The sequence below is a fragment of the Mandrillus leucophaeus genome, unplaced genomic scaffold (genome assembly GCF_000951045.1).
Source record: "Mandrillus leucophaeus isolate KB7577 unplaced genomic scaffold, Mleu.le_1.0 Scaffold76, whole genome shotgun sequence".
Classification (NCBI taxonomy): Eukaryota; Metazoa; Chordata; class Mammalia; order Primates; family Cercopithecidae; genus Mandrillus; species Mandrillus leucophaeus.
Window position 1 is genome coordinate 1,056,475 of NW_012108252.1, and position 23,692 is coordinate 1,080,166.

The window sequence follows — 23,692 nt, forward strand, 5'->3', positions numbered from 1 at the left end:
AATGCTTGTGATTTTTGCACATTGATTTTGTATCCTGAGACTTTGCTGAAGTTGCTTATCAGCTTAAGGAGATTTTGGGCTGAGAAGATGGGGTTTTCTAAATATACAATCATGTCATCTGCAAACAGAGACAGTTTGACTTCCTCTCTTCCTATTTGAATACGCTTTATTTCTTTCTCTTGCCTCTTTGCCCTGGCCAGAGCTTCCAATAACTATGTTGAATAGGAGTGGTGAGAGAGGGCATCCTTGTCTCGTGCAGGTTTTCAAAGGGAATGCTTCCAGTTTTTGCCCATTCAGTATGATACTGGCTGTGGGTTTGTCATAAATAGCTCTTGTTATTTTGAGATATGTTTCAATAATACCTAGTTTATTGAGAGTTTTTAGCATGAAAGTTAGTTGAATTTTGTCTAAGGCCTTTTCTGCATCTATTGAGATAATCACATAGTTTTGGTCGTTGGCTCTGTTTATGTGATGGATTATGTTTATTGATTTGCATATGTTGAACCAGCCTTACATCCCAGGGATGAAGCCAACTTGATCGTGGTGGATAAACTTTTTGATGTGCTGCTGGATTCGATTTGCCAGTATTTTATTGATGATTTTTGCATCAGTGTTCATCAGGAATACTGGCCTGAAAGTCTCTTTTTATTTGTTGTGTCTCTGCCAGGCTTTGGTATCAGGATGATGCTGGCCTCATAAAATGAGTTAGAGAGTATTCCCTCTTTTTCTATTGATTGGAATAGTTTCAGAAGAAATGGTACTAGCTCCTGTTTGTACTTCCAGTAGAATTCAGCTGTGAATCTGTCTGGTCCTGGGCTTTTTTTGGTTAGTAGCCTATTAATTATTGCCTCAATTTCAGAACCTGTTATTGGTCTATTCAGAGATTCAACTTCTTCCTGGTTTAGTCTTGGGAGGGTGTATGTGTCCAGGAATTTGTCTATTTCTTCTAGAAATTCTAGTTTATTTAAGTAGAGGTGTTTATAGTATTCTCTGATGGTAATTTCTATTTCTGTGGGATCGGTGTTGATATCCCCTTTATCATTTTTTATTTCGTCTATTTGATTCTTCTCTCTTTTCTTCTTTATTAGTCTTGCCTAACGGTCTATTTTGTTATCTTTAAAGAAAAAACAGCTCCTGGATTCATTGATTTTTTGTTTCTCTGTCTTCTTCAGTTCTGCTCTGATCTTAGTTATTTTTTGCCTTCTGCTAGCTTTTGAAATTGTTTGCTCTTGCTTCTCTAGTTCTTTTAATTGCGATGTTAGGGTGTTGATTTTAGATCTTTCCTGCTTTCTCTTGTGGGCATTTAGTGCTCTACATTTCCCTCTACAAACTACTTTAAATGTGCCCCAGAGATTCTGGTAAATTGTAGCTTTGTTCTCATTGTTTTCAAAGAACATCTTTTTTATTTTTTATTATCATACTTTAAGTTCTAGGGTACATGTGCACAACGTTGAGGTTTGTTACATATGTATACATGTGTCATGTTGGTGTGCTACACCCATTAACTCATCATTTACATTAGGTTTTTCTCTTAATACTATCCCTCCCCCGTCCCCCTACCCCACGACAGGCCCCAGTGTGTGATGTTCCCCGCCCTGTGTCCAAGTGTTCTCATTGTTCAATTCCCACCTATGAGTGAGAACATGCGGTGTTTGGTTTTCTGTCCTTGCAATAGCTTGCTCAGAATGATGGTTTCCAGCTTCGTCCATGTCCCTACAAAGGACATGAACTCATACTCTTTTATGGCTGCATAGTATTCCATGGTGCATATGTGCCACATTTTCTTTATCCAGTCTGTTATTGATGGACATTTGGGTTGGTTCCAAGTCTTTGCTATTGTGAATAGTGCCGCAATAAACATATATGTGCATGTGTCTTTATAGTAGCATGATTTATAATCCTTTGGGTATATACCCAGTAGTGGGATGGCTGGGTCAAATGGTATTTCCAGTTCTAGATCCTTGATGAATCGTCACACTGTCTTCCACAATGGTTGAACTAGTTTGCACTCCCACCAACAGTGTTAAAGTGTTCCTATTTCTCCACATCCTCTCCAGCGCCTTTTGTTTCCTGACTTTTTAATGATCCCCATTCTAACTGGTTTGAGATGGTATCTCAATGTGGTTTTGATTTGCATTTCTCTGATGACCATTGATGATAAGCATTTTTTCATGTGTTTGTTGGGTGCAGAAATGTCGTCTTTTGAGAAGTGTCTGTTCATATCCTTTGCCCACTTTTTGATGCGGTTGTTTGATTTTTTTCTTGTAAATTTGTTTAAGTGCTTTGTAGATTCCAGATATTAGCCCTTTGTCAGATTGGTAGATTGCAAACATTTTCTCCCATTCTGTAGGTTGCCTGTTCACTCTGATGGTAGTTTCTTTTGCTGTGCAGAGGCTCTTTAGTTTAATTAGATCCCATGTGTTTATTTTGGGTTTTGTTGCCATTGCTTTTGGTGTTTTAGTCATGAAGTCTATGCCCATACCTATGTCCTGGATGATACTGCCTAGGTTTTCTTATAAGGTTTTTATGGTTTTAGGTCTAACATTTCAGTCTTTAATCCATCTTGAATTAATTTTTGTATAAGGTGTAAGGAAGGGATCCAGTTTCAGCTTTCTACATATAGCTAGTTAGTTTTCCCAGCACCATTTATTAAACAGGGAATCCTTTCCCCATTTCTTGTTTTTGTCAGATTTGTCAAAGATCAGATGGTTGTAGCTGTGTGGTGTTATTTCTGAGGCCTCTGTTCTGTTCCATTGGTCTATATCTCTGTTTTGGTACCAGTACCATGCTGTTTTGGTTACTGTAACCTTGTAGTATAGTTTGAAGTCAGGTAGCTTGATGCCTCCAGCTTTGTTCTTTTTGCTTAGGACTGTCTTGGCAATGTGGGCTCTTTTTTGGTTCCATACGAATGTTCAAATCGTTTTTTCGAATTCTGTGAAGAAAGTCATTGGTAGCTTGATATGTAAATTATAGATTGAATCTATAAATTACCTCGGGCCGTATGGCCATTTTCATAATATTGATTCTTCCTATCCATGAGCATGGACTGTTCAAAGAACATTTTTATTTCTGCCTTCATTTCATTATTTACCCAGTAGTCATTCAGGAGCAGGTTGTTCAGTCTCCATGTAGTTGTGCGATTTTCAGTGAGTGTCTTAATCCTGAGTTCTAATTTGATTGCACTGTGGTCTGAGAGGCAGTTTGTTGTGATTTCTGTTCTTTTACATTTGCTGAGGAGTGTTTTACTTCCAATTATGTGGTCAATTTTAGGATAAGTGCTATATGGTGCTGAGAAGAATATATATTCTCTTGATTTGGGATGGAGAGTACTGTAGATTTCTGTTAGTTCTGCTCAGCTCTGGGCCTCATGTATTTCTTTATAGTAACACAAACAGCCATCTGTTGATGTACACTTAGGTAGTTCTCCTATCTTGGCTATTTGAATTCGGTTTACTAATATTTTTTACATCAGAGAGATTGGCCTGTAGTTTTCTTTTTCTTTCTTTTTTTTTTTTTTGTGGCGTCTTTGGATTAGGCATGAGCTGATGTTGGCCTCTGAAAATGTATTAGGCACATTCCCTCTAGCTCTATTTCCTGGGAAGAGTTTAAGAAATACTGGTATTAATTCTTTTTTGAAAGTTGGTAGAAGTCAGCTGTGAAGCCATCTAGTTCTGGGCTTTTTAGTCCCTTGGGAGACTTTAAGTTTATATTCCAGTCTCTGTTTGTAATTGACCTGTACAGGCTTTCTACTTCTTCCTGCTTTAATCTTGGTTGGTTATATTTTTTAGGAATTTATTTGCTTACTCTAGGTTATCAAGTGTGTTGGCATGTAATTGTTCATAGTAGTCGCTTATTATTATTTTTATTTCTTTGATGTCTGTTGAAATGTCTCTATTTTTATTTCTGATTTTATTTAAGTCTTCTATCTTTTTTTGCTTAGTGTAGCTAAGCATTTGTCAATTTTGTTTAGATTTTCAAAAAACTAACTCAGTTTGATTGATTTTTTCCCCTATGTTTTTTCTATTTGATTTATTTCTGTATTTTTTCCTTCCTAGTGCTAATTTTCGGTTTTCTTTGTTCTTTTTTTATTTCCTTGATACATAATGTTAGTTATTTATTTGAAATATTTCTTTTTTAATGTGGATATTTATTGCTATAAACTTCCCTCTTAGACCCACTTTTGCTGCATCATGTAAGTATTGGTATGTTTTGTTTCCACTGTCATTTGTTTCATAATATTTTTAAATTTCCTTTTTGATTTCTTCTTTAACCCATTGGTTGCCCTGGAGCATCCTGTGTAATTTTCAAGTATTTTTGAATTTTCCAAAATTGTTCCTGTTGTTGATTTCTAGTTTGATACTTTTGTGATCAAAATGACACGATGTGATTTTAATGTTATTACATTTGTTAGGACTTGTTTTGCAGCCTAACATGTGGTCTATCCTGAAGAATGTTTCATGTGCACTAGAGAAGAATGTGTATTTTGCTGTTGTTGGATGGAACATTCTATAGATGTTTATTATTGTATTGCTGTTTCATCCCTTCCTGTCTATTAATATTTGCTTCATATATTTAGTTCGTCCAATGTTGTGCACATACATATTTACAATTATTATGTTCTCTTGATGAATGGACTTTTTTGCCATTAAATGCTGACCCTCTTTGTCTTTTCTGAAAGTTTTTGACTTGACGTCTGTTTTATCTGCTGTGTGTATACTCACCTCTGCTCTTTTTTGGTTATCATTTGCATGGAATATATTTTTCATTCCTTTACTTTCAGTTTGTGTGCATCCTTAAAGCTAAAGTGAGTTCCTTGTAGACAGCATATATAGTTGGATCCGTTTTTTTTTTTTTAAATCAGTTCAACCATTATATATCTTTTTTAGGGAATTTAATCCGTTTACGTTCATCCTAGGAAAGGACTTTTCTCCTGCCATTTTGTTAATTGTTTTCTGTTTGTTTTGTAGATCCTTTGTTCCTTTCTTCCTCTTGTTATTTACCTAGGTTTATTTCATTTCTCTTTCTAATTTGCATATTCACTGTATTTTTTTTGTGTGGTTACCATTGGGCTGACTTTAAGAATCTTGTAGTTAAAGCAGACTATTTCAAGCTGGTAACAGCTTAACTTTACTCACATAAAAGTACTCTAGATATTTTCCCTATTCTTCATTTATATTTTTGTTGCTTTAATTTACTTTATCTTTTGTGTGTTCCTTAACTTTGAATTATAGCTGTTTTTAACCATTTTGGTTTTTTATGTTTATACTAGAAGATTGAAAGATTTATATAGCACCGTTACAGCACTATGGTATTCTGAGTTTGATTTTGAAGTTATCTACTGGTGAGTTATATACTTTCACATACTTTCTTGATAGTAATTGTTGTCCCTTTGCTTTCAGTTGTGGCACTCATGAGCATTTCTTGTAAGGCTGGTCTAGTGGTGATGAATTCCCTCAGCTTTTTCTTATCTGGGAAGGTCTTTATGTAACCTTAATATCTGAAGAATAGCTTTGCTGGGTATAGTATTTTTGGCTGACACTTGTTTTCTTTCAGCTGTCTGAATATATCATCCCATTTTCTTTTGACCTGTAAGATTTCTGTTGAGAAGTCTACTGATTATCTAATGGAGATTCCCTTGTATGTGACATGTCAGTTTTCTCTTGATGTTTTTAGAATTTTCTCCTTGCCTTTTACTTTTGACAATTTGGTAATTATGCATCTTGGTAAAGATGTCTTTGGGTTGAACCTGTTTGGGGATTTTTGAGCTTCCTGGATCTGGATATCAGTGTTTCAACTAAGACTTGGGAAGTTTTCAGCAAATTTGATTTATTAAAAAAATTTTTTTTTAGAGACAGAGTCTTGCCCTGTTGCCCAAGCTGGAGTGCAGTGTCTTGGACATAGCTCACTGCAACCTTGAACTCCTTGGGTCAAATGATCTTCCCCACCTCAGCCTCTCAAAAATAGCTGGTATTAGAGATTGTTCCACCATGCCTGGCTAACTAAAACACATTTGTTTTTGGTAGAGATAGGGTCTCACTGTGTTGCCCTGGGTTGTCCTGAACTCCTGGCCTCAAGCGACGCTCTCATTTTGGCCTTCCAGAATGCTGGGATTACATATGTGGATTATTTTATTAAATAAGCTTTCTGTCCTTTTACTGTCTCTTCTGCTTCCGTGGCTTTCATAATGTGAAAATTTGTTTGCCAGATGGTGTCCCATAAGTCCCATAGGCTTTCTTTACTCTTTTTCATTCTTTTCTCCTGACTGGCTGATTTCAAAAACTTGTTCTGAAGTCACAAATTCTTTTTCTACTTTTCTAATCTGCTGTTGAAGCTCTATTTTTTTTTTTTTTAAATTTCATTCATTGGATTCTTCAGCTTCAGGAGTTTTGATTGGTTGTTTTTAAATGATTTCTGTCTCCGTTGAGTTTCTCATTCAGATCTCTAATCATTTTCCTGGTTTTGTTGAATTATCCGTCTGTATTCTCTTGTGTCTCACTGAGTTTCCTTAAGATCATTATTTTGAATTCTTTTTTAGGCAGTTTATAACTTTTCATTTCTTTGGGGTCAGTTACTGGAGAATTACTGTGTTTCTTTTGTGGTGTCACATTTCCTTGCTTTTTTATATTTTGTGTGTCCTACCCAGCATTTATATCTGCACATCTGGTGGAACAATCACCTCTTCCAAACTTTACATAGTGGTTTTCATAGGGAAAGGCTTTCACCTGTATGTACCAATTGGACAGGGTATGGTGGCTCTTATTCTGAGTGGGCACACTGGTAGTTTCTCTGCAACTTCTTTAACTATAATCAGTGTCATTGATGACTTTGGGTGCCTAAGTGGCTTAAGCTTTAAGAGTTTGTTGCAGCAGTACTGGCAGCATGAGTTGTTAGGATCCTCAGTTGCAAGGACTTTGCGGTCCTCGAGTTCTTGTTTTCCCAACAATGGGAGTGATCCTAACTGAGGGGATCCTTTTTGGTGTCTGATCTGACATGGCCCACAGGCAGTCACAGCAGTGCTGGGCTGCAGGGTGCATGCTTGGATTAGCTGTGGATACAGTGTGCTGAGCTCAGGGTCATTGAAACTACTGTAGCACCTGGGACTTGGGCTGCAATTTACTCTATGAGGTCTGAGTAGATGCAGATTAGCCACAAAATTAGGGTCTGTGACGCTGAGGTTTACCACAGCAGCTTGTTCTCATGGGGCAGGGACGTGGCTGTGACTCTGATCCTGGGGGTAGGGCACAGAACTGGCATAGCTCTGGAGAAGAAGGGGTGCTCCAACGGCCTGAGCCCCAGGGAGCAAGAGTCCCAGAGTCAAGAGTACACACCAGAAACTCAGGCCCTGGGGCATGAGGCACTCTGCAGTGGGGACTCTGGACCCTAGGCTGGTAGTACACAGCAGAGGCCTAAGTTTTGTGAGGCCAGGTGCAGCAACAATAGTTACCCGGTAATGGTGGAGCACAGCTGTGTCTTGGGCCCTGGAGGGCAAGGAGTAGCAGAAGGATGACTCTACTGTCTGAGGAGGTGGGATGCTTCAGCAGTGTAGACTCTGGGGACTAGTCTGGTTCTATGGATAGGGTGTTGCATCCGTTCCACCTGGAAGACAGGGTGGTTCAACTCAACCAATGCTCTTATTTCCCTGGGATGCGGGGCCCTGCATGTTTCAGTTGCCAAGGGGGATCAACTGCTTGGCTAGACCAGTGCACAGGTTGCCTGGGAGGTGGGGTGCCATGTCAGCTCTGGTGCTGTTTTGGCTCAGGTGCCAGAGGTGTGACTGCTCTGCTTGGCCAAAGCCCTTATTTCTCAGAAGGTGAAGTGCTGCATTAGCTTAGACCCTGAGGAGTAGGACACAGAAACAACTGGGATATAGGGGATGGAATGGCTCCATAGCAGCTTGACGCCAAGGGTAGGGCATTGTAGCAGGTAGGCTTGAGGATGGCAGGTCACTAGACAGGCTTTTTACAGTGACAACAAAACCTCAGGGATGGAAGGGTACAGTAACTATTTATGTACAGAGCAGGATGCACTCCCAGAGAGGCTCTGCTTTCAAAATGGTATAGCACAGTAGCAGGTAGGGCTATAGAAGATGAGGGAGGTGTAGGATTCTTCTTTGGGGTGAACACAGCCATATGGACTCTGGGCAATTCCCTCAGCTGGGTTCAGTACCTATGAGGGCTGCAGAAGTCCACAGTGGTGAAGACTGTGGGTGTTCATGGTAGTGATGATGGTTGTTGGGGTTCTGTTGTTTACCTTTTCTTGGAAGGGAGAAGTCCCTCCTGGTTTCAAGCTGACCCTCTCAGGGGAAGTAGTGGTGGAGACAAGGACTTTTCTTCCCTTCTCTATGTGGCCATACTGTGTTTTTGTGCTCTGTGGAGTTGCTTCTGCTCCTTTGCTGTATTCTGGCACTCTCCTTTAGTTATTTTCATCAAAATGTAGTTGTTATTTATTGTTTTGTTTGTTTCTTTTGGGGTGGAGGGCAGGGCTAGGAACTTGTAGTTAGCCACCTTGCTAACATCACTCTATTTTCTTGTTTCTTATGCTTTTGACATCACTAAGAATCCATTGCCAAATCTAAGGTCATGAAATTTTCCCCTGTGTTTTCTTTAAAGAGTTATCTTAAAAGAAGCTCACAGATCCATTTGAGTTAATTTCTTTTCTTTTTTTTTTTTTTGAGACAAGCTCTCACTCCGTCACCCAGGCTGAGTGCAGTGGCACTGTCACAGCTCACTGCAGCCTCAACTTCCCAGCCTCAAGCAATGCCCCCATCTCAGCCTCCTGAGTAGCTGGGACTACAGGCATATATTGCCACACCCAGGTAATTTTTATCTTTAATTTTTTGTAGAGATGGAGTCTTACTATGTCACCCAGGCTAGTCTCAAACTACTGGATGCAAGCGATAAGCCTGCCTAGGTCTCCCAAAGTGCTGGGATTATAGGCGTGAGTCACTGTGCCTGGCCTGAGTTAATTTTTATATATCATATGAATTAGGGGTTCACCTTCATTCTTTTGTATGTGGATATATAGTTGTCCCAGCACCATTTATTGAATTATTTTCCCACTGAATAGACTTGGCACCCTAGTAGAAAATCAGTTGAACATAGATGTATGGGTTTATTTCTAGACTGTCTGTTCTATTCCATTGTCTATATGTTTATCATTGTGCTAGTACCATACCGTTTTGATTACTGTAGCTTTTTAGTTAAGTTCCAAATTGGGCAGTGTGTGTCCTTTAACTTGGTTCTTTTTTTTTTTTTTTTCAAGATTGTTTTGGCCATTCAGGGTCCCTAGCAATTTCATGTGAATATGAGGCTTCCTTAAAAATCCTAGGTAATTTTTTCCATTTCTGCAAAACAAAAAAAAAGTAAATAAAAAACAAAAACAGTGATGGAAGTTTGATAGAGATAACATTGACCCCGTAGATCGCTTTGGGAATTGTTGCTCTCTTATAACAATATTAAGTGTTCCTTTTTCTTTTTTTAGACAGAGTCTCACTGTGTCCCCTAGGCTGGAGTACAGTGGCATGATTTCAACTCACTGCAACCTCTACCTCCTGGGTTCAAGTGATTCTCCTGCCTCAGCCTCCTAAGTAACTGGGATTACAGGTGCATGCCACCACACCAGGCTAATTTTTGTATTTTTAGTAGAGACAGGGTTTCACCATGTTGGCCAGGCTGGTCTTGAACTCCTGACATCAAGTGATCTGCCTACCGTGACCTCCCAAAATGTTGGGATTATGGGCATGAGCCACCGTGCCTGTCCAGTTTTAAGTCTTCCAATGTATGAACATCGGATAGCTTTCTATTTAATTAGATCTTATTAAACTTTTTTTTTTTTTTTTTGAGACAGAGTCTTGCTCTGTCACCTGGGCTGGAGTGCAGGGGTGTGATGTTGGCTCACTGCACCCTCTGCCTCCTGGGTTCTAGTGATTCTCCTGCCTCAGCATCCCGAGTAGCTGGGATTACAGGTGCACACCACCACGCCCAGCTAGTTTTTGTATTTTTAGTAGAGACAGGGTTTCACCATGTTGGCCAGGCTGATCTCAAACTCCTGGGATCAAGCGATCCACCCTCTTCAGCCTCCCAAAGTGCTGGAATTACAAGCATAAGCCACCACACCTGACCCGTAGGTATTCTTTAAATGCTAGTATGTGGAATTGTTTCTTAATTGCCTTCATATTGCTTATTGCTGCCAGTTCATTTAATAAAAAAATCTAGTCCTGCCAAAAACAAAGTCAAGTTGTCCCTTGGCCCCACAGTAACTCTTTTAGAGTGTTTTCCTTCTTTTCCTTCTCTACCCCAAGTTTTAAGAAGTAAAATATACGTATTGTGGAAAATTTGGGAAAATATTAACATAAAAGAAACTTCTAATACATTGTTTAGTGACAATTTCTGTTAATGTGTCAGTATATTTCTGTATTTTTCTGCATAAACATATTTTTACAGTAAACAAATGCAGTAAATAAATACAGTAAATAAATGGTTTCTAAAGTTCTAATAGTTTTCAACCCCTGGAACCTGAAATGTTACCAATATGGGAACACACTCTTTCCATATTTGCAAATTAAAAATCTTGAGATGAAGAGATTGTCCTGGATTTCTGGTGGGACTGAATGCAGTCACATATATCCTTATAAGAGGAAAACAGAGGGAGATTTGACCACACATCTCAGAGATTAGAATGATAGAGCCACAAGCCAAGGAATGCTGGTAGCTCCCAGAAGCTGAAAAAGACAAGGAATGGATTCTTTCCTAGTGTCTCCAGAGGTAGTGTGGCACTACTGACACTTTGATTTTGACTGAGTGATACTGATTTTAAATTTCTCTGTTTTAAGCCACTGAATTTATTGTGATTTATTACAGTAGCCACAGGAAAGTAATAGAGATTTTGATACACGATGTGGTGTGCTGCTGTTAGAGACACCTGGGATTAGATAATTGGTGGAGGCTAGAGGAATTTTGAAGTGTGCAGTACAACTATGGATGTTAAAGGCACTTCTGGTGAGGGATCTGAAGGAAGTGAGGAGCATATTAGAGAAAGTCTATAAATATATAGTCTTAGAGAATACATACATTGTTAGAAGCAAAATGTTGGTAGGAATGTTGTTAAAAGTGCTGGTGAAGACTTGGAAGGAAATGAGGAACATGATATTGGGGACTGGAGAAAGGTTATCCTTGTTATATAGTGGTGGAAACTTAGCTGCACAATTGTTTGCCACAGTTGTGTGGAAACCATAACTTGTAATCAGTAAACGTGGATATTTTTGCTGAGGAAATTTCCAAGCAAAGTGTTCCAGGTACAGCCTGGTTTCTTCCTGATGCTTATAGTAGAGTGCAAGAGGAAAGAGTTAAATTGAGGGAATGAATGCTACTAACCAAACAAACAAATAAAACCCCTCAAAACCAGGACTCTCTCATTTGGGAAATTTTCAGCCTATTGAGACTGCAAAGTTGATAAAACTGAGATTCACTCTGGAGAGAAGTGAGGGTGTGACTGAACAACTTTTCCTAGTGTTGAAGGGACTGGATGTTTGACTCATGGATCCATTCAATCATTATAGCAGAAGCCAGGGTTAGAGAGGAGGTTATCCAAGAAAGATCTGTGGAAGACTCTCTTTGCCTAGTGACATGGATTGGTGTGCATACACAGGAGACCCAAGGGGGATTTGGAAATATTAAATCAGAAGGAACACTGCCAGCTTGGACTGAAAGGAGAAAAACAGGATTAAATGAAAGAAGGCTGTCAGACTTTTAAAATTCTGCAGACCAGAATCAGGCTGATAAAACTGCTCACCTGCAAACATATGCTTAAAAAAGGAAGGAAAAGGAAAAATGACTTCATGGTAGGAGCTACAGGCCCAGAGGCCTGAGGCCAGGCCCATAGGCTGGATTCAGGTGCAGAGGCCAGAACCACCAACGTAGAGGTTCAAGCCACAGAAGATTATTCCCAGGCCTTGAATCCTAATGGAATTTGCCCTTCTGGATTTCAAAATGGCTTGGGACTGTTGAACCTTTTTCTTCCTCTTTTCTCCCTTTTGGAATGGCAATATCTTTAACTGTTATTCAGTGCTTATTTCATCATTGCATTTTGGAAGCAGATAACTTGTTTGCTAGTTTCAGAGGAAACTAATATAGTAAGCATAAGGATTTTCTAAATGCATTCTAATCTTTTAAACAAATCTCATACTCCAATTTAAAATGAACTTTTTCCTAAATTTAAGACCTTCTCCAATGCCTTGCCCCAATGCATTGTCTATGAAATCCTTATTCCTTAGATTCAACCCTTAAGATAATACAATTCAAAATGGTAGATGTGTATGCCAAGGCAATCAATGCTCATAATGAGCCACCGTGGTGCAGAAAACAAACAGTGAGAAAGAAAGAGAAACAAAATAACCTTAAAACAGATATAATTCCATGTTTTTATCTTATCCTTTTAAATTTTTAATTTTGTGTACATTTTATAATGCAGTTATATATACTTTCCAAATTAATTGATAGCCATAATTTGGGAATGCTGTAAAACTTTTTTTTTTTTTTAACCAATAGGGATGTACAATCAAAAAGATTTAGAGACTACTGTTCCAAAACATGACTGTTGGCAGTGCATTTGGTGGTCCCGCAGATCTGTTTCTTTCTTCAACAGTGTTTGGATGGAACAGATATGGGGACTAAAGAAAAAAAAAAAAGAAGAAAACAATAAAATAAAACATGACTGTTACTCAATCATATTGTTAAGCAAGATCCAGAACCTGAAAAAGACAGAGTGGATTCTTTCTTAGAGTCTCTAGAGGTAGTATGGCCCTACTGACACTTTGATTTTAACTGAGTGATACTGATTTTACATTTTTCTGTTTCAAGCCACTGAATTTGTTGTAATTTATTACAGTAGCCACAGGAAAGTAATTCAGGTTTGGTCTGTTGTCCAAACTTCACCCTGTTTTGAACTCAGTCCTTTGCTTGTAATAATTAAATAAATAAAGTAATAAAATGACTTATAGGAACCTTTAGATTTGTCCTGTTTTGCAGTGTGGCATTCTTAGAGTTTATCATTTATCTTTTTTACTTGTAAGATAGAGAGCTAGGCAATGATTCGTTACTGAAATATACTTTAAATATGCGGCAAATATATAACATAAAGTAATGCTTCTTATTTGGTAAATTAGCATCTTATTTTAGACTTTACAATCTAAGCATTAATATATTAGCTAAAACTAATATGCTGTGCTGGAGTTAGCTAAATGATAGGCTGGAGATGGCTTTTATCGTTTTATGAGAACCAGTTGTGTACATCTCTCCTCTTCCATGCAGCAGCCTGACATTGGCCATGATGGGAGTATTTACATCATGGAAATGGGCAAATGCTAAAAATCTGGCCTTTCTTTTCCTCGACTCCACTCTGTGAGCTTTTTAGCACTGTAAGGTTTTTAATGACTAATTCCAAATCATGCTGTACAATGTGGAACTTTGAAATCCTTTATGAAAAAATTGTTATATGGCCAAATATGTTTCAGAAATATTGCATATAGAAATGTACTCTTTTTGTTGGAGAGTCAGAATATGTATGGTTATTCTAAAATCTGTAGTTTATGATGTGAAGAAAGGTATTTAACTTTGTATAACTCAGCATTTTCAACACTTTTTAAAGTGTATTAACAAAACTAATCTTTGCATTACATCTTTTGATAACCCACTAAGTTAATGTTTTGCAGAGCACTCTTTGAAAAAGATGGAGATATGTCATATTTATTACTTGCTGATTTAAAATGTGTTTTATTTTCAGCCCTTCCAAGGTAACCCTTCTGGGGTCAGTTATCTTCACATTCCAGCACACCCAGCATCTGGCAATATCAAAGCATAATCTTATGTTCCTTTATACCATCTTTATTGTGGCCACAAAGGTAAGAATTCAAAGTACCTATAATTATTACAAATCCTGTATAACCATTCCCCTTTGATACAATTCTGCATACTGGGCAAGTGAGAGAAACATTTATTTATTGTTATTATCTAAGAGGAAGAATTTGGGGAGGTTTACTCAATACATCCATGACTTTCTGAAACTTAACTTTTCTGTGATTTCTTATTTGCTTTATGCTAGGGCTATCAGGAAACACTTGCAGATAGCCTAGTAGTATATTGGAGAAGAGAGAGTAGTAGAAATAGCCAGTGCTGATCAGAGACTGCAAAGATGATAGTGTCTCATTTGTAAAATGAGATACTTGAGATAGATATTCTCTGAGTTTCCTTTAAGCTCTAAAATTTCAAATATTTTATATAGGACATATTTGTGGTCATTCTTTTCTATTAATATTGCCTGGGTGGAAGCTTTATTCCTTCTTGAAGATAGGTTAGAGACAGGCAGTCTTGGGTTCAAATCCCAGCTTTGCTAGCTAATCCCTGAGTAGGCAAGCCACTTAATGTCGCTGAATCCTAATTTTCTCGTCTTCATTGTACAGTTGTTGAGAGGATTAGAGAGGATGCATGTCTTTCTGTCACTGTATCTGACGTATCTTATGAATTTTATTTGCAGCTGTATCATGAGGCTAATTCTGACTATTCATACCATGAATAAGTATTGTTCCCTGTTCACAAATAGACAATTGATTTTATAATAAAATTGTTATTTAAGTCTAGAAAATTTTATGGCCACCTCTATTTTAGACTAGATATTTTTGGCTAAAAACTTATCTTTGGGATTTTTAAAAGGAAAACAGGATAGCTAATATGTGTCTTAGAATGAAGTCACTGTATGAATCATTCATTTTTGTTTCAGTAGTCTCTGAAATGGAGATGGTCTGTGGCTGTAATCAAGTAACAAATATTGGAGGCAAAATCTCTTCACATGTAGTCTCTTCCAGTCCTCAAATTTTGAGCTGTATGTATTTTTTCTAATGGCTTTATTGAGATATATTTTCCATACTGTGTTAGTCTGTTCTCATGCTGCTAATAAAGACATACCTGATACTGGGTAATTTATAAAGAAAAAGAAGTTTAATGGACTCACATTTCCACATGACTGGGGAGGCCTCACCATCATGGCGGAAGACAGAGGAGGAGCCAAGGCACATCTGACATGGCAGCAGGCAAGAGAGCTTATGCAGGGGAACTCCCATTTATAAAACCATCAGATTTCGTGAGACTTACTCACTATTCCAAGAACAGCACGGGAAAGACCCTCATGATTGAGTCACCTTCATCTGGCCCCTCCCTTGTACAGTTCAAGGTGAGATTTGAGTGTGGAGATATGAGTGATGTATGGTTTGAGCCAAACCATATCATATATCATACAGTTCACTTAAAGTGTATAATTGAATAGTTTTTTTAGTGTATTCATGGAGTTGTGCAATTATCACTACAAATCAGTATTAGAACATGTTTATCACTCCAAAAAAGGAACATTGTATTCTTTAGAAGTCATTTCACATTTTCCCCAATACTTCCAGCTATAGGCCATTTTATTTATCCACTCATCAGTTGATGGATAGTTTGATTGTCTCACTTTTTGGCTAAAATGAATAATAAGCTGTGAACACTCATGTAAATATTTTTGTGTGGACATGTGATTCATTTCTCTTGAGTATATCATCTATGAATGGAATTTTTAGGCCATATGTTAATTCTGTTTATCCTTTTGAGGAACTGACAGATTGTTTTAGAAAGTAGCTTTATCTTTTTATATTCCCATCAGCAATGTATGAGATTTCCAATTTCACCACACCATTACTAGTGCATAGTATTGTATTTTTTGTTACAGGCACCCTAGTGGGTGTGAAGTGGCATCCCATTGTGGTTTTGATGTACATTTCCCTGATGACTAATGATGCTGAGTATCTTTTTTGTGCTTGTTAGGTATTTGTATATCTTCTTTGGAAAAAATATCTAGTCAGATTATTTGCTCATTTTTAATTTATATTTTGTTTTAATGTTGAGTTGTAAAATTCTTTTCATATTTTGGATACTAGAACCCTATCAGACTTAATGATTTGCAGATATTTTTTTCCATTCTGTAAGGTTTTTTGTTCACTGATAGTGCCCTTAGAAGCACAAATTGGTAAAATTTTGATGAAGGCCAGGCTCAGTGGCTCACGCCTGTAATCCCAGCACTTTGGGAGGCTGAGGTGGGCAGATCACCTGAGGTCAGGAGTTTGAGACCAGACTAGCCAACATGGTGAAACCCCATCTCTACTAAAAATATAAATATATAAAAATTAGTTGTGGGTGCCTATAATCCCAGCTACTCAGGAGGCTGAGGCAGTAGAATCACTTGAACCAGGGAGACAGAGGTTGCAGTGAGACGAGATTGTGCCACTGCACTCAAGCCTGGGCAACAGAGAAAGACTGTTCTCTGAACAGAAAAAAAAATACAAACAAAAAAAACCCAACAACACTTTTTTTTATGAGTCCAATTTACCTATTTTCTCTTTTATTATGTGTTCTTTGTATGTCATAACTAGGAAACCATTGCCAAATCTAAGATCATGAAGATTTACCTCTATATCTTCTTCAAGAGTTTTATAGTTTTAGCTCTTGTATTTGGTTTTTATGATCTGTTTTGAATTAAGTTTTGTGTATGGTATGATGAACAGTCCAAGTTTTTTCATGTGGATATCTAGTTGTTCCAGCACTATTTATTGTAAAAACAATTCTTTTCCTTTGTGAATTGCCTTTACAATCTTGTCAAAAATCAGTTGACTGTAAATTTGAGGGTTTATTTCTGGATTCTCAATGTTATTCCATCCATATGTGTGCCCGTCCTTATGCTATTACTACTATGTCTTAATTGTTGTAGCATTGTAGTTAGTTTTGAAATCAAGACGTGTGACTGTGGTAGGATCCAAGATGGCTGATTAGAAGCAGCTGTGGTCCATGGCACTCATGGAAAGGAGTGAAAAGGGGCAAGTGAATTCAGCACCTTCAACTGAAATACCCACCTTGCAGTGGGACTGTCTAGGCAAACAGCTCATGTAGGGTAAGGGACCTTGGGCTTTGGAATGCCCAAATGGTTTGGACAAGGAAGGTCCCCTCCAGTGCAGCACACCTCCTCTACCAAAAAGCAGCCAGACTGCTTTTTTAAGCAGGTCCCTCATTCTGTTCCTCCTGACTGGGTGAGACCTCCCGATAGGGATCTCCAACCACTTCCTACAGCTGAAAACAGCATGGAGCCAAAGGAACCCCTACTGCCAGCCAAGGGAAGCAGTGAGTGATTATGCAACCTTGCCCAGGGATCCACGCTTCTCTCATGGACCTTTGCAACCCGTGGATCAGGAGATCCCCTCGTGAACCCATGCCACCAGGGTCTTGGGTCTGATGCACAGAGCTGTGTGGAGTTTTGGCAGAGCAGCCACTCAGGCGCACACAGAGACACAGGAGTTTACATACTGTGGCCCTGGGGTCCCCAGCAAGTGAGGAAATCCATCCGTACATATTCCTAGGAAGGGGGCTGAATCCAGGGAACCAAGCAGCATCGTGCTGCAGGCCCCACTTCCATGGCACCTCACAATCTAAGACCCACTGGCTTGGGTTCCAGCGTGCCATCGGCAACGTGCTGGAATCTACCTGAGACAGGTCTGAGTTCCTGGGGGGAGGGGCGGCTGGCATCTATGCGGTTTGGTAGACTTAGCCGTTCCAGCCTGCCGGCTTTGGAGAATATGAACAGTCCAGATGAGGAAGGGTCCTCCACAACGCAGCACAGCTCCCTTGGTAGATCATGGCCAGACTGCTTCTTTAAGCAGGACCCTGATTCATTCCTCCTCACTGGGCGGGACCTTCCTGTGGGGCCTTCAGCCACTTCGAAAGGGTTCTATTGGGACGTAGCTCTTAGGGGGAGGAGTGGCCACCGTCTCTGTGGTTTGGCAGACTTAGCCACTGTAGTCTGCTGGCTTTGGAGAATACAAATGTTACAGATGAGAAAGGGTTTCCCCACAATGCAACACAGCTGCTTTGCTAGATCGTTACCAGACTGCTTTTTTAAGCCAGACCCTGATCCATTCCTCTTCACTGGACAGGACCTCCCTGCAGGGACTTCATCCATTCCAGCCAGGGTTCTCCATCTCTCCCTGGGATGGAACTCCCGGAGGGAGGGCCAGTCACCATCTCTGTGACTCAGTTGACTCATCCATTCTAGGCTGCCGGCTTTGGAGTGCCCAAATGGTTTGGACAAGGAAGGTCCCCTCCAGTGCAGCACACCTCCTCTACCAAAAAGCAGCCAGACTGCTTTGTAAAGCAGGTCCCTGATTCTGTTCCTCCTGACTGGGCGAGACCTCCCAATAGGGATCTCCAGCCACCTCCTACAGGTGCATTCGGTCCGGCAGCAGGTCAGTACCCGCCTGGGGCAGAGCTTCCAGGGAAGGAGCTGACTGCCATCTTTGCTGTTTCATAGCCTTCACTGATGATACCTCCAGGTTTGGGAAAAACCAAGGTATCTAGGGTCTGGAGTGGACCCTCAGCAAACCACAGCAGCCCTATGATAGACTGGCCTGACTGTTAAAAACAAACAGAAAACAACAACAACATAAACAAAAAAGACCCCATAAAAACCCCATTCGAAAGTCAGCAACCTCAAAGATCAAAGGTAGATAAACCCACAAAGATGATAAAGAACGCAAAAATGGTGAAAACTCAAAAAGCCAGAGTGTCTTTTCTCCCCCAAATGATGGCAACATCTCTGCAGCAAGGGCATGGAACTAGGCTGAGATGCCTGACTTGACAAAAGTAGGCTTCAGAAGGTGAGTAATAATGAACTTCACTGAGCTAAAGGAGCATGTTCTAACCCAATGCAAAGAAGCTAAGAATCATGATAATAAAGGAGATGATAGCCAGAATAGTCAGTTTAGAGAGGAAGATAATTGACCTGATGGAACTGAAAAACACAACATGAGAACTTCACAATGCAATCACAAGTATCAACAGCAGAATACCTGAAGCAGAGGAAAGCAGCTCAGAGCTTGAAGACTATCTTTCTGAAATGAGACAGGTAGACAAAAATTGAGAAAAAATAATGAAAAAGAATGAACAAAACCTCTGAGAAATAGGGGATTATGTAAAGAGACTTAACCTGTGATTGGAGTACTTGAAAGACACGAGGAGAATGGAACCAAGCTGGAAAACATACTTCAGGATATCATCCAGGAGAACTTCCCCCACCTAACAAGACAGGCGAACATTCAAATTCAGGAAATCCAGGGAACCCCAGTAAGATACTCCATCGACCCCAAGATGCATAATCATCAGATTCTCCAAGGTTGAAATGAAAGAAAACATGTTAAGGGCAGCCAGAGAGACAGACCAGGTCAGCATCAAAGGGAAGCCCAGCAGACTAACAGCAGACCTTTCAGTGGAAACCCTACAAGCCAGAAGAGACTGGGGGCCAATATTCAATATTCTTAAAGGAAAGAATTTCCAAACCAGAATTTCATGTCCAGCCAAAATAAGCTTCATAATTGAAGGAGAAATAAGATCTTTTTCAGACAAGCAAATGCTGAGAGAATTTATCACCACCAGGCCTGCCTTGCAAGAGGTCCTGAAGGAAGCACTAAATATGGAAAGGCAAAACCATTACCAGCCACTACAAAAACACACTGAAGCACAGACCAGTGACACTATGAAGCAACCACATAAACAAGTCTGCAAATAACCAGCTAGCATCATGATGATAGGATCAAATTCATATAACAATAATACTAACCTTAAATATAAATGGGCTAGATGCCCCAATTTAAAGACACAGAATGGCAGGCTGGATAAACAGCCAAGACCCATCGGTATTCTGTCTTCAAGAGACCCATGTTCTGCGCAAAGACACACATAGGCTCAAAATAAAGGGATGGAGGAGAATTTACCAAGCAAATGGAAAACAGAGAAAAAAGGCAGGGTTGCAATCCTAGTTTCAGACAAAACACACTTTAAAACCAATGAAGATAAAAAATGACAAGTGCATTACATAATGGTAAAGGGTTTAATTCAACAAGAGGAGCTAACTATTCTAAATATATGTAAACCCAATACAGGAGCACCCAGATTCATAAAGCAAGTTCTTAGAGATCTACAAAGAGACCTAGACTTCCACACAATAATAGTGGGAGACTTTAACACCCTACTGACAATATTAGACAGATCATTGAGACAGAAAATTAACAGAGATATTTAGGACCTGACCTCAGCTCTGGATCAAGCAGACCTGATAGATAGCTACAGAACTCTCTGCTCAAAAACAACAGAATGTATATTCTTCTCATTGCCACACGCACTTAATATAAAATTGACCACGTAATTGGAAGTAAAACACTCCTCAGCAAATGTAAAAGAACTGAAATAATAACAGTCTCTTAGACCACAGCACAATCAAATTAGAACTCAAGATTAATAAATGCACTCAAAACCAGACAACTACATGGAAATTGAACAACCTGCTCCTGAATGACTCTTGGGTAAATAATGAAATTAAGGCAGAAATCAAGAAGTTCTTTGAAACTAATGAGAACAAAGAGACAGCATACCAGAATCTCTGGGATGCAGCTAAGGCAGTGTTAAGAGGGAAATTTACAGCACTAAATGCCCACATAAAAACCTAGAAAGATCTCAAGTTAACAACCTATCACCTCAACTGAAAGAACTGGAGAACCAAGAGGAAACCCCAAAGCTAGCAGAAGACAAGAAATAATCAAGATCAGAGCTGAACTGAAGGAGATAGAGACATGAAAAATCCTTAAAAAAAAATCAACAAATCCATGAGCTGGTTTTTGGAAAACATTTATAAATAGACTGCTGGCTAGACTAATAAAGAAAAACAGAGAAGAATCAAACACAATCAGAAATGATAAGGGGGATATCACCAGTGACCCCACAGAAATACAAACAACCGTCTGTATAAAGAACAGTATACTATAAACTATACTATAAACAGAGAATAATAGAAACACCTCTGTGCAAATAAACTAGACAATCTAGAAGAAATGGATAAGTTCCTGGACACATACACCCTTGCAAGACTGAACCAGGAAGAAGTTGAATCCCCAAATAGACCAGTTAGGAGTTATTAAATTGAGGCAGTAATAAATAGCCTACCAACCAAAAAAAGCCCAGGACCAGATGGATTCACAGCTGATTTCTACCAGAGGTACCAAGAATTCCTGGTACCATTCTACTGAATCTAGTCCAAAATATTGAAAAGGAGAGACTCCTCCCTAACATACACTGGGGCCTGTCAGGGGGAGGTGGAGGGAGGGAGAGCATCAGGAAGAATAGCTAATGAATGCTGGGCTTAATACCTATGTTATGGAATGATCTGTGCAGCAGTCCACCATGGCACACATTTAGCTGTGTAACAAACCTGCACATCCTGTATATGTACCCCTGATCTTAAATGGAAGTTGAAGAATAAAGAAAAATAAATAATAAAAAAAAGTGTGACACCTCTGAATTTGTTATTCTTTTTCAGAATTGTTTGACTATTCTGGGTCACTAGCATTGCCATATGAACTTTGGGATCAACTTTACAATTTCTGCAAAGAAGCCAGCTCTTATTTTGATAGGGATTGCTTTAAATCTGTAAATTGATTTGAGAATAATTGCCATCTTAACAGTAAGGTTTCCAATTCATCAACACAGGAGTTCTTTTGATTTAGTTTGGCCATCTTTGTTTTCAATATACACGTCTTACACTTTTTTTGTTAAATTTATTCCTAAGTATTTTATTCTTTTTTGATTTTATACTAAATACAATTGTTTTAAAATATCACTTCCAGGTTGTTTATTACAAATATGTAGAAATACAATTGATATTTGTATATTGATTTTGTATCCTGCAACCTTGCTGAACTCATTTATTAGTTCTAATAAATGTTTTAAAAGGTAGATTCCTGGCTGGGCATGGTGGGTCATGCCTGTAATCCTAGCACTTTGAGAAGCCAAGGTTGGCAGATCACTTGAGGTCAGGAGTTCGAGACCAGTCTGGCCAACATGATGAAATCCTGTCTCTACTAAAAATACAAAAACGGAGGTTTCAGTGAGCCAAGATTGTGCCACTGCACTCCAGCCTGGGCAACAGAGCCAGACTCCATCTCAAAAAATAATAATAATAAAATAAATAAATAATAAAATAGAAGATAGATTCCTTAGGATTTTCTATATGCAGGATCATGTCATCTGCAAATAGAGATGATTTTACTCTTTACTTTTCAATCTGCATGTCTTTAATTTTCTTGCCCAGTTATCCTGGCTAGAACCTCCAGTATAGTGTTGATAGAAATGGAGAGAATGAACATTCTTGTCTTTTTCTTCGTCTTAGAGAGAAAGCATTTGGTATTTCACTATTAAGCATAATGTTGGCTATGGGTTTTTCCTAGATGCCTTTTAGCAGAGTAGGAAGTTAATTCCTTTCTACTCCTAGTTTGCTGAATGGGTGGGAGCTGTATTATTTTTGAGTTTCTAACTGTAATCTTTAAAGAAAATGAATGTATATTGTGGGTTTGGTGAGAATAAATAAATAGCACTGATATCTTACATTTTCTTGAGTTACAGGATCAGCTTTTGTTCATGACCTAATTTGTGGAATAAAAATGATAATTTTTCTTACAATTGTTCCTGGATGTAAAGTTCTATATTTTAACACCCAAACTTAAACACCATACTGCAATGTAATAATAATAAAGATATTTAAAAATAGGAAAACATACAATGCTGAACTTCTTTTATAATATTTCTCAACATTTTCCTAATTAGAAAGTATATCCACCAGTTTCTAAATAGAATGTTCATTTTAAACTAATTCATTTGCCCAAATCCCATTTAGAGTTTACTGAAACTGATAATATATTTCATAATCTTAATCATTTTTTTATCTTTTAAATTTTATTTCAATAGTTTTTGGAGAACAGGTGTTTTTTTGGTTACACGGATAAGTTCTTTAGTGGTAATTTCTGAGATTTTGGTACACCTAAGCAGTGTATACTATACCCAATGTGTAGTCTTTTGTCTTTCATCTCTCTCCCACCCTTCCCCTCAAGTCCTCAAAGTTCATTGTATCATTCTTATGCCTTTGCATCCTCACAGCTTAGCTCCCACTTATAAGTGAGAACATACGATATTTGGTTTTTCATTTCTGAGTTACTTCACTTAGAATAATGGTCTTCAGCTCCATCCAGGTTGCTGCAAATGCCATTATTTTGTTCCTTTTTATGGCTGATTAGAATTCCGTGGTGTATACGTACCACCTTTTCTTTATCACTTGTTGGTTGATGGGCATTTAGGCTGGTTTCATATTTTTGCAATTGCTAATTGTGCTGCTATAAACATGAGTTTGCAAGTGTCTTTTTCATATAATGACTTCTTTTGCTCTGTGAAGATACCCAGTTGTGGGATTACTGGATCAAATGGTAGTTCTACTTTTAGTTCTTTGAAGAATCTCCATACTGTTTTCCATAGTGGTTGTACTAGTTTATATTCCCACCAGCAGTGTAAATGTGTTCCCTTTTCACCACATCTACATCAATGTTTTAAAAATATTTAAAAATAAAAACTGGCTCTATAAGGAGTAATTGTGAAATAGAGCTGTTGTGAAATAAAGCAGAAGAAATGGTAAAGAATGACTAAAACTGAAAAGAGACTGTTGGGTTTTGAAATTAAGAGATATTTGGTGACCTTAGTAAAAGCAATTTCAGTGGACTGGTAAGGGATAGAAAAATGATTGTAATCAA

The 23,692-nt window shown here is 38.6% G+C and overlaps 1 protein-coding gene across 1 annotated transcript in view; it reads left to right on the plus strand.

Annotated features, from left to right (window-relative positions):
* TMEM38B (transmembrane protein 38B) overlaps positions 1-23,692 on the plus strand; it is an 88,412-nt gene that overhangs the window by 49,066 nt on the left and 15,654 nt on the right. The window contains exon 5 of the mRNA XM_011966365.1: positions 13,780-13,897. Coding sequence (XP_011821755.1) covers positions 13,780-13,897 — 118 coding nt within the window. The remainder of the gene's footprint in view (positions 1-13,779; positions 13,898-23,692) is intronic.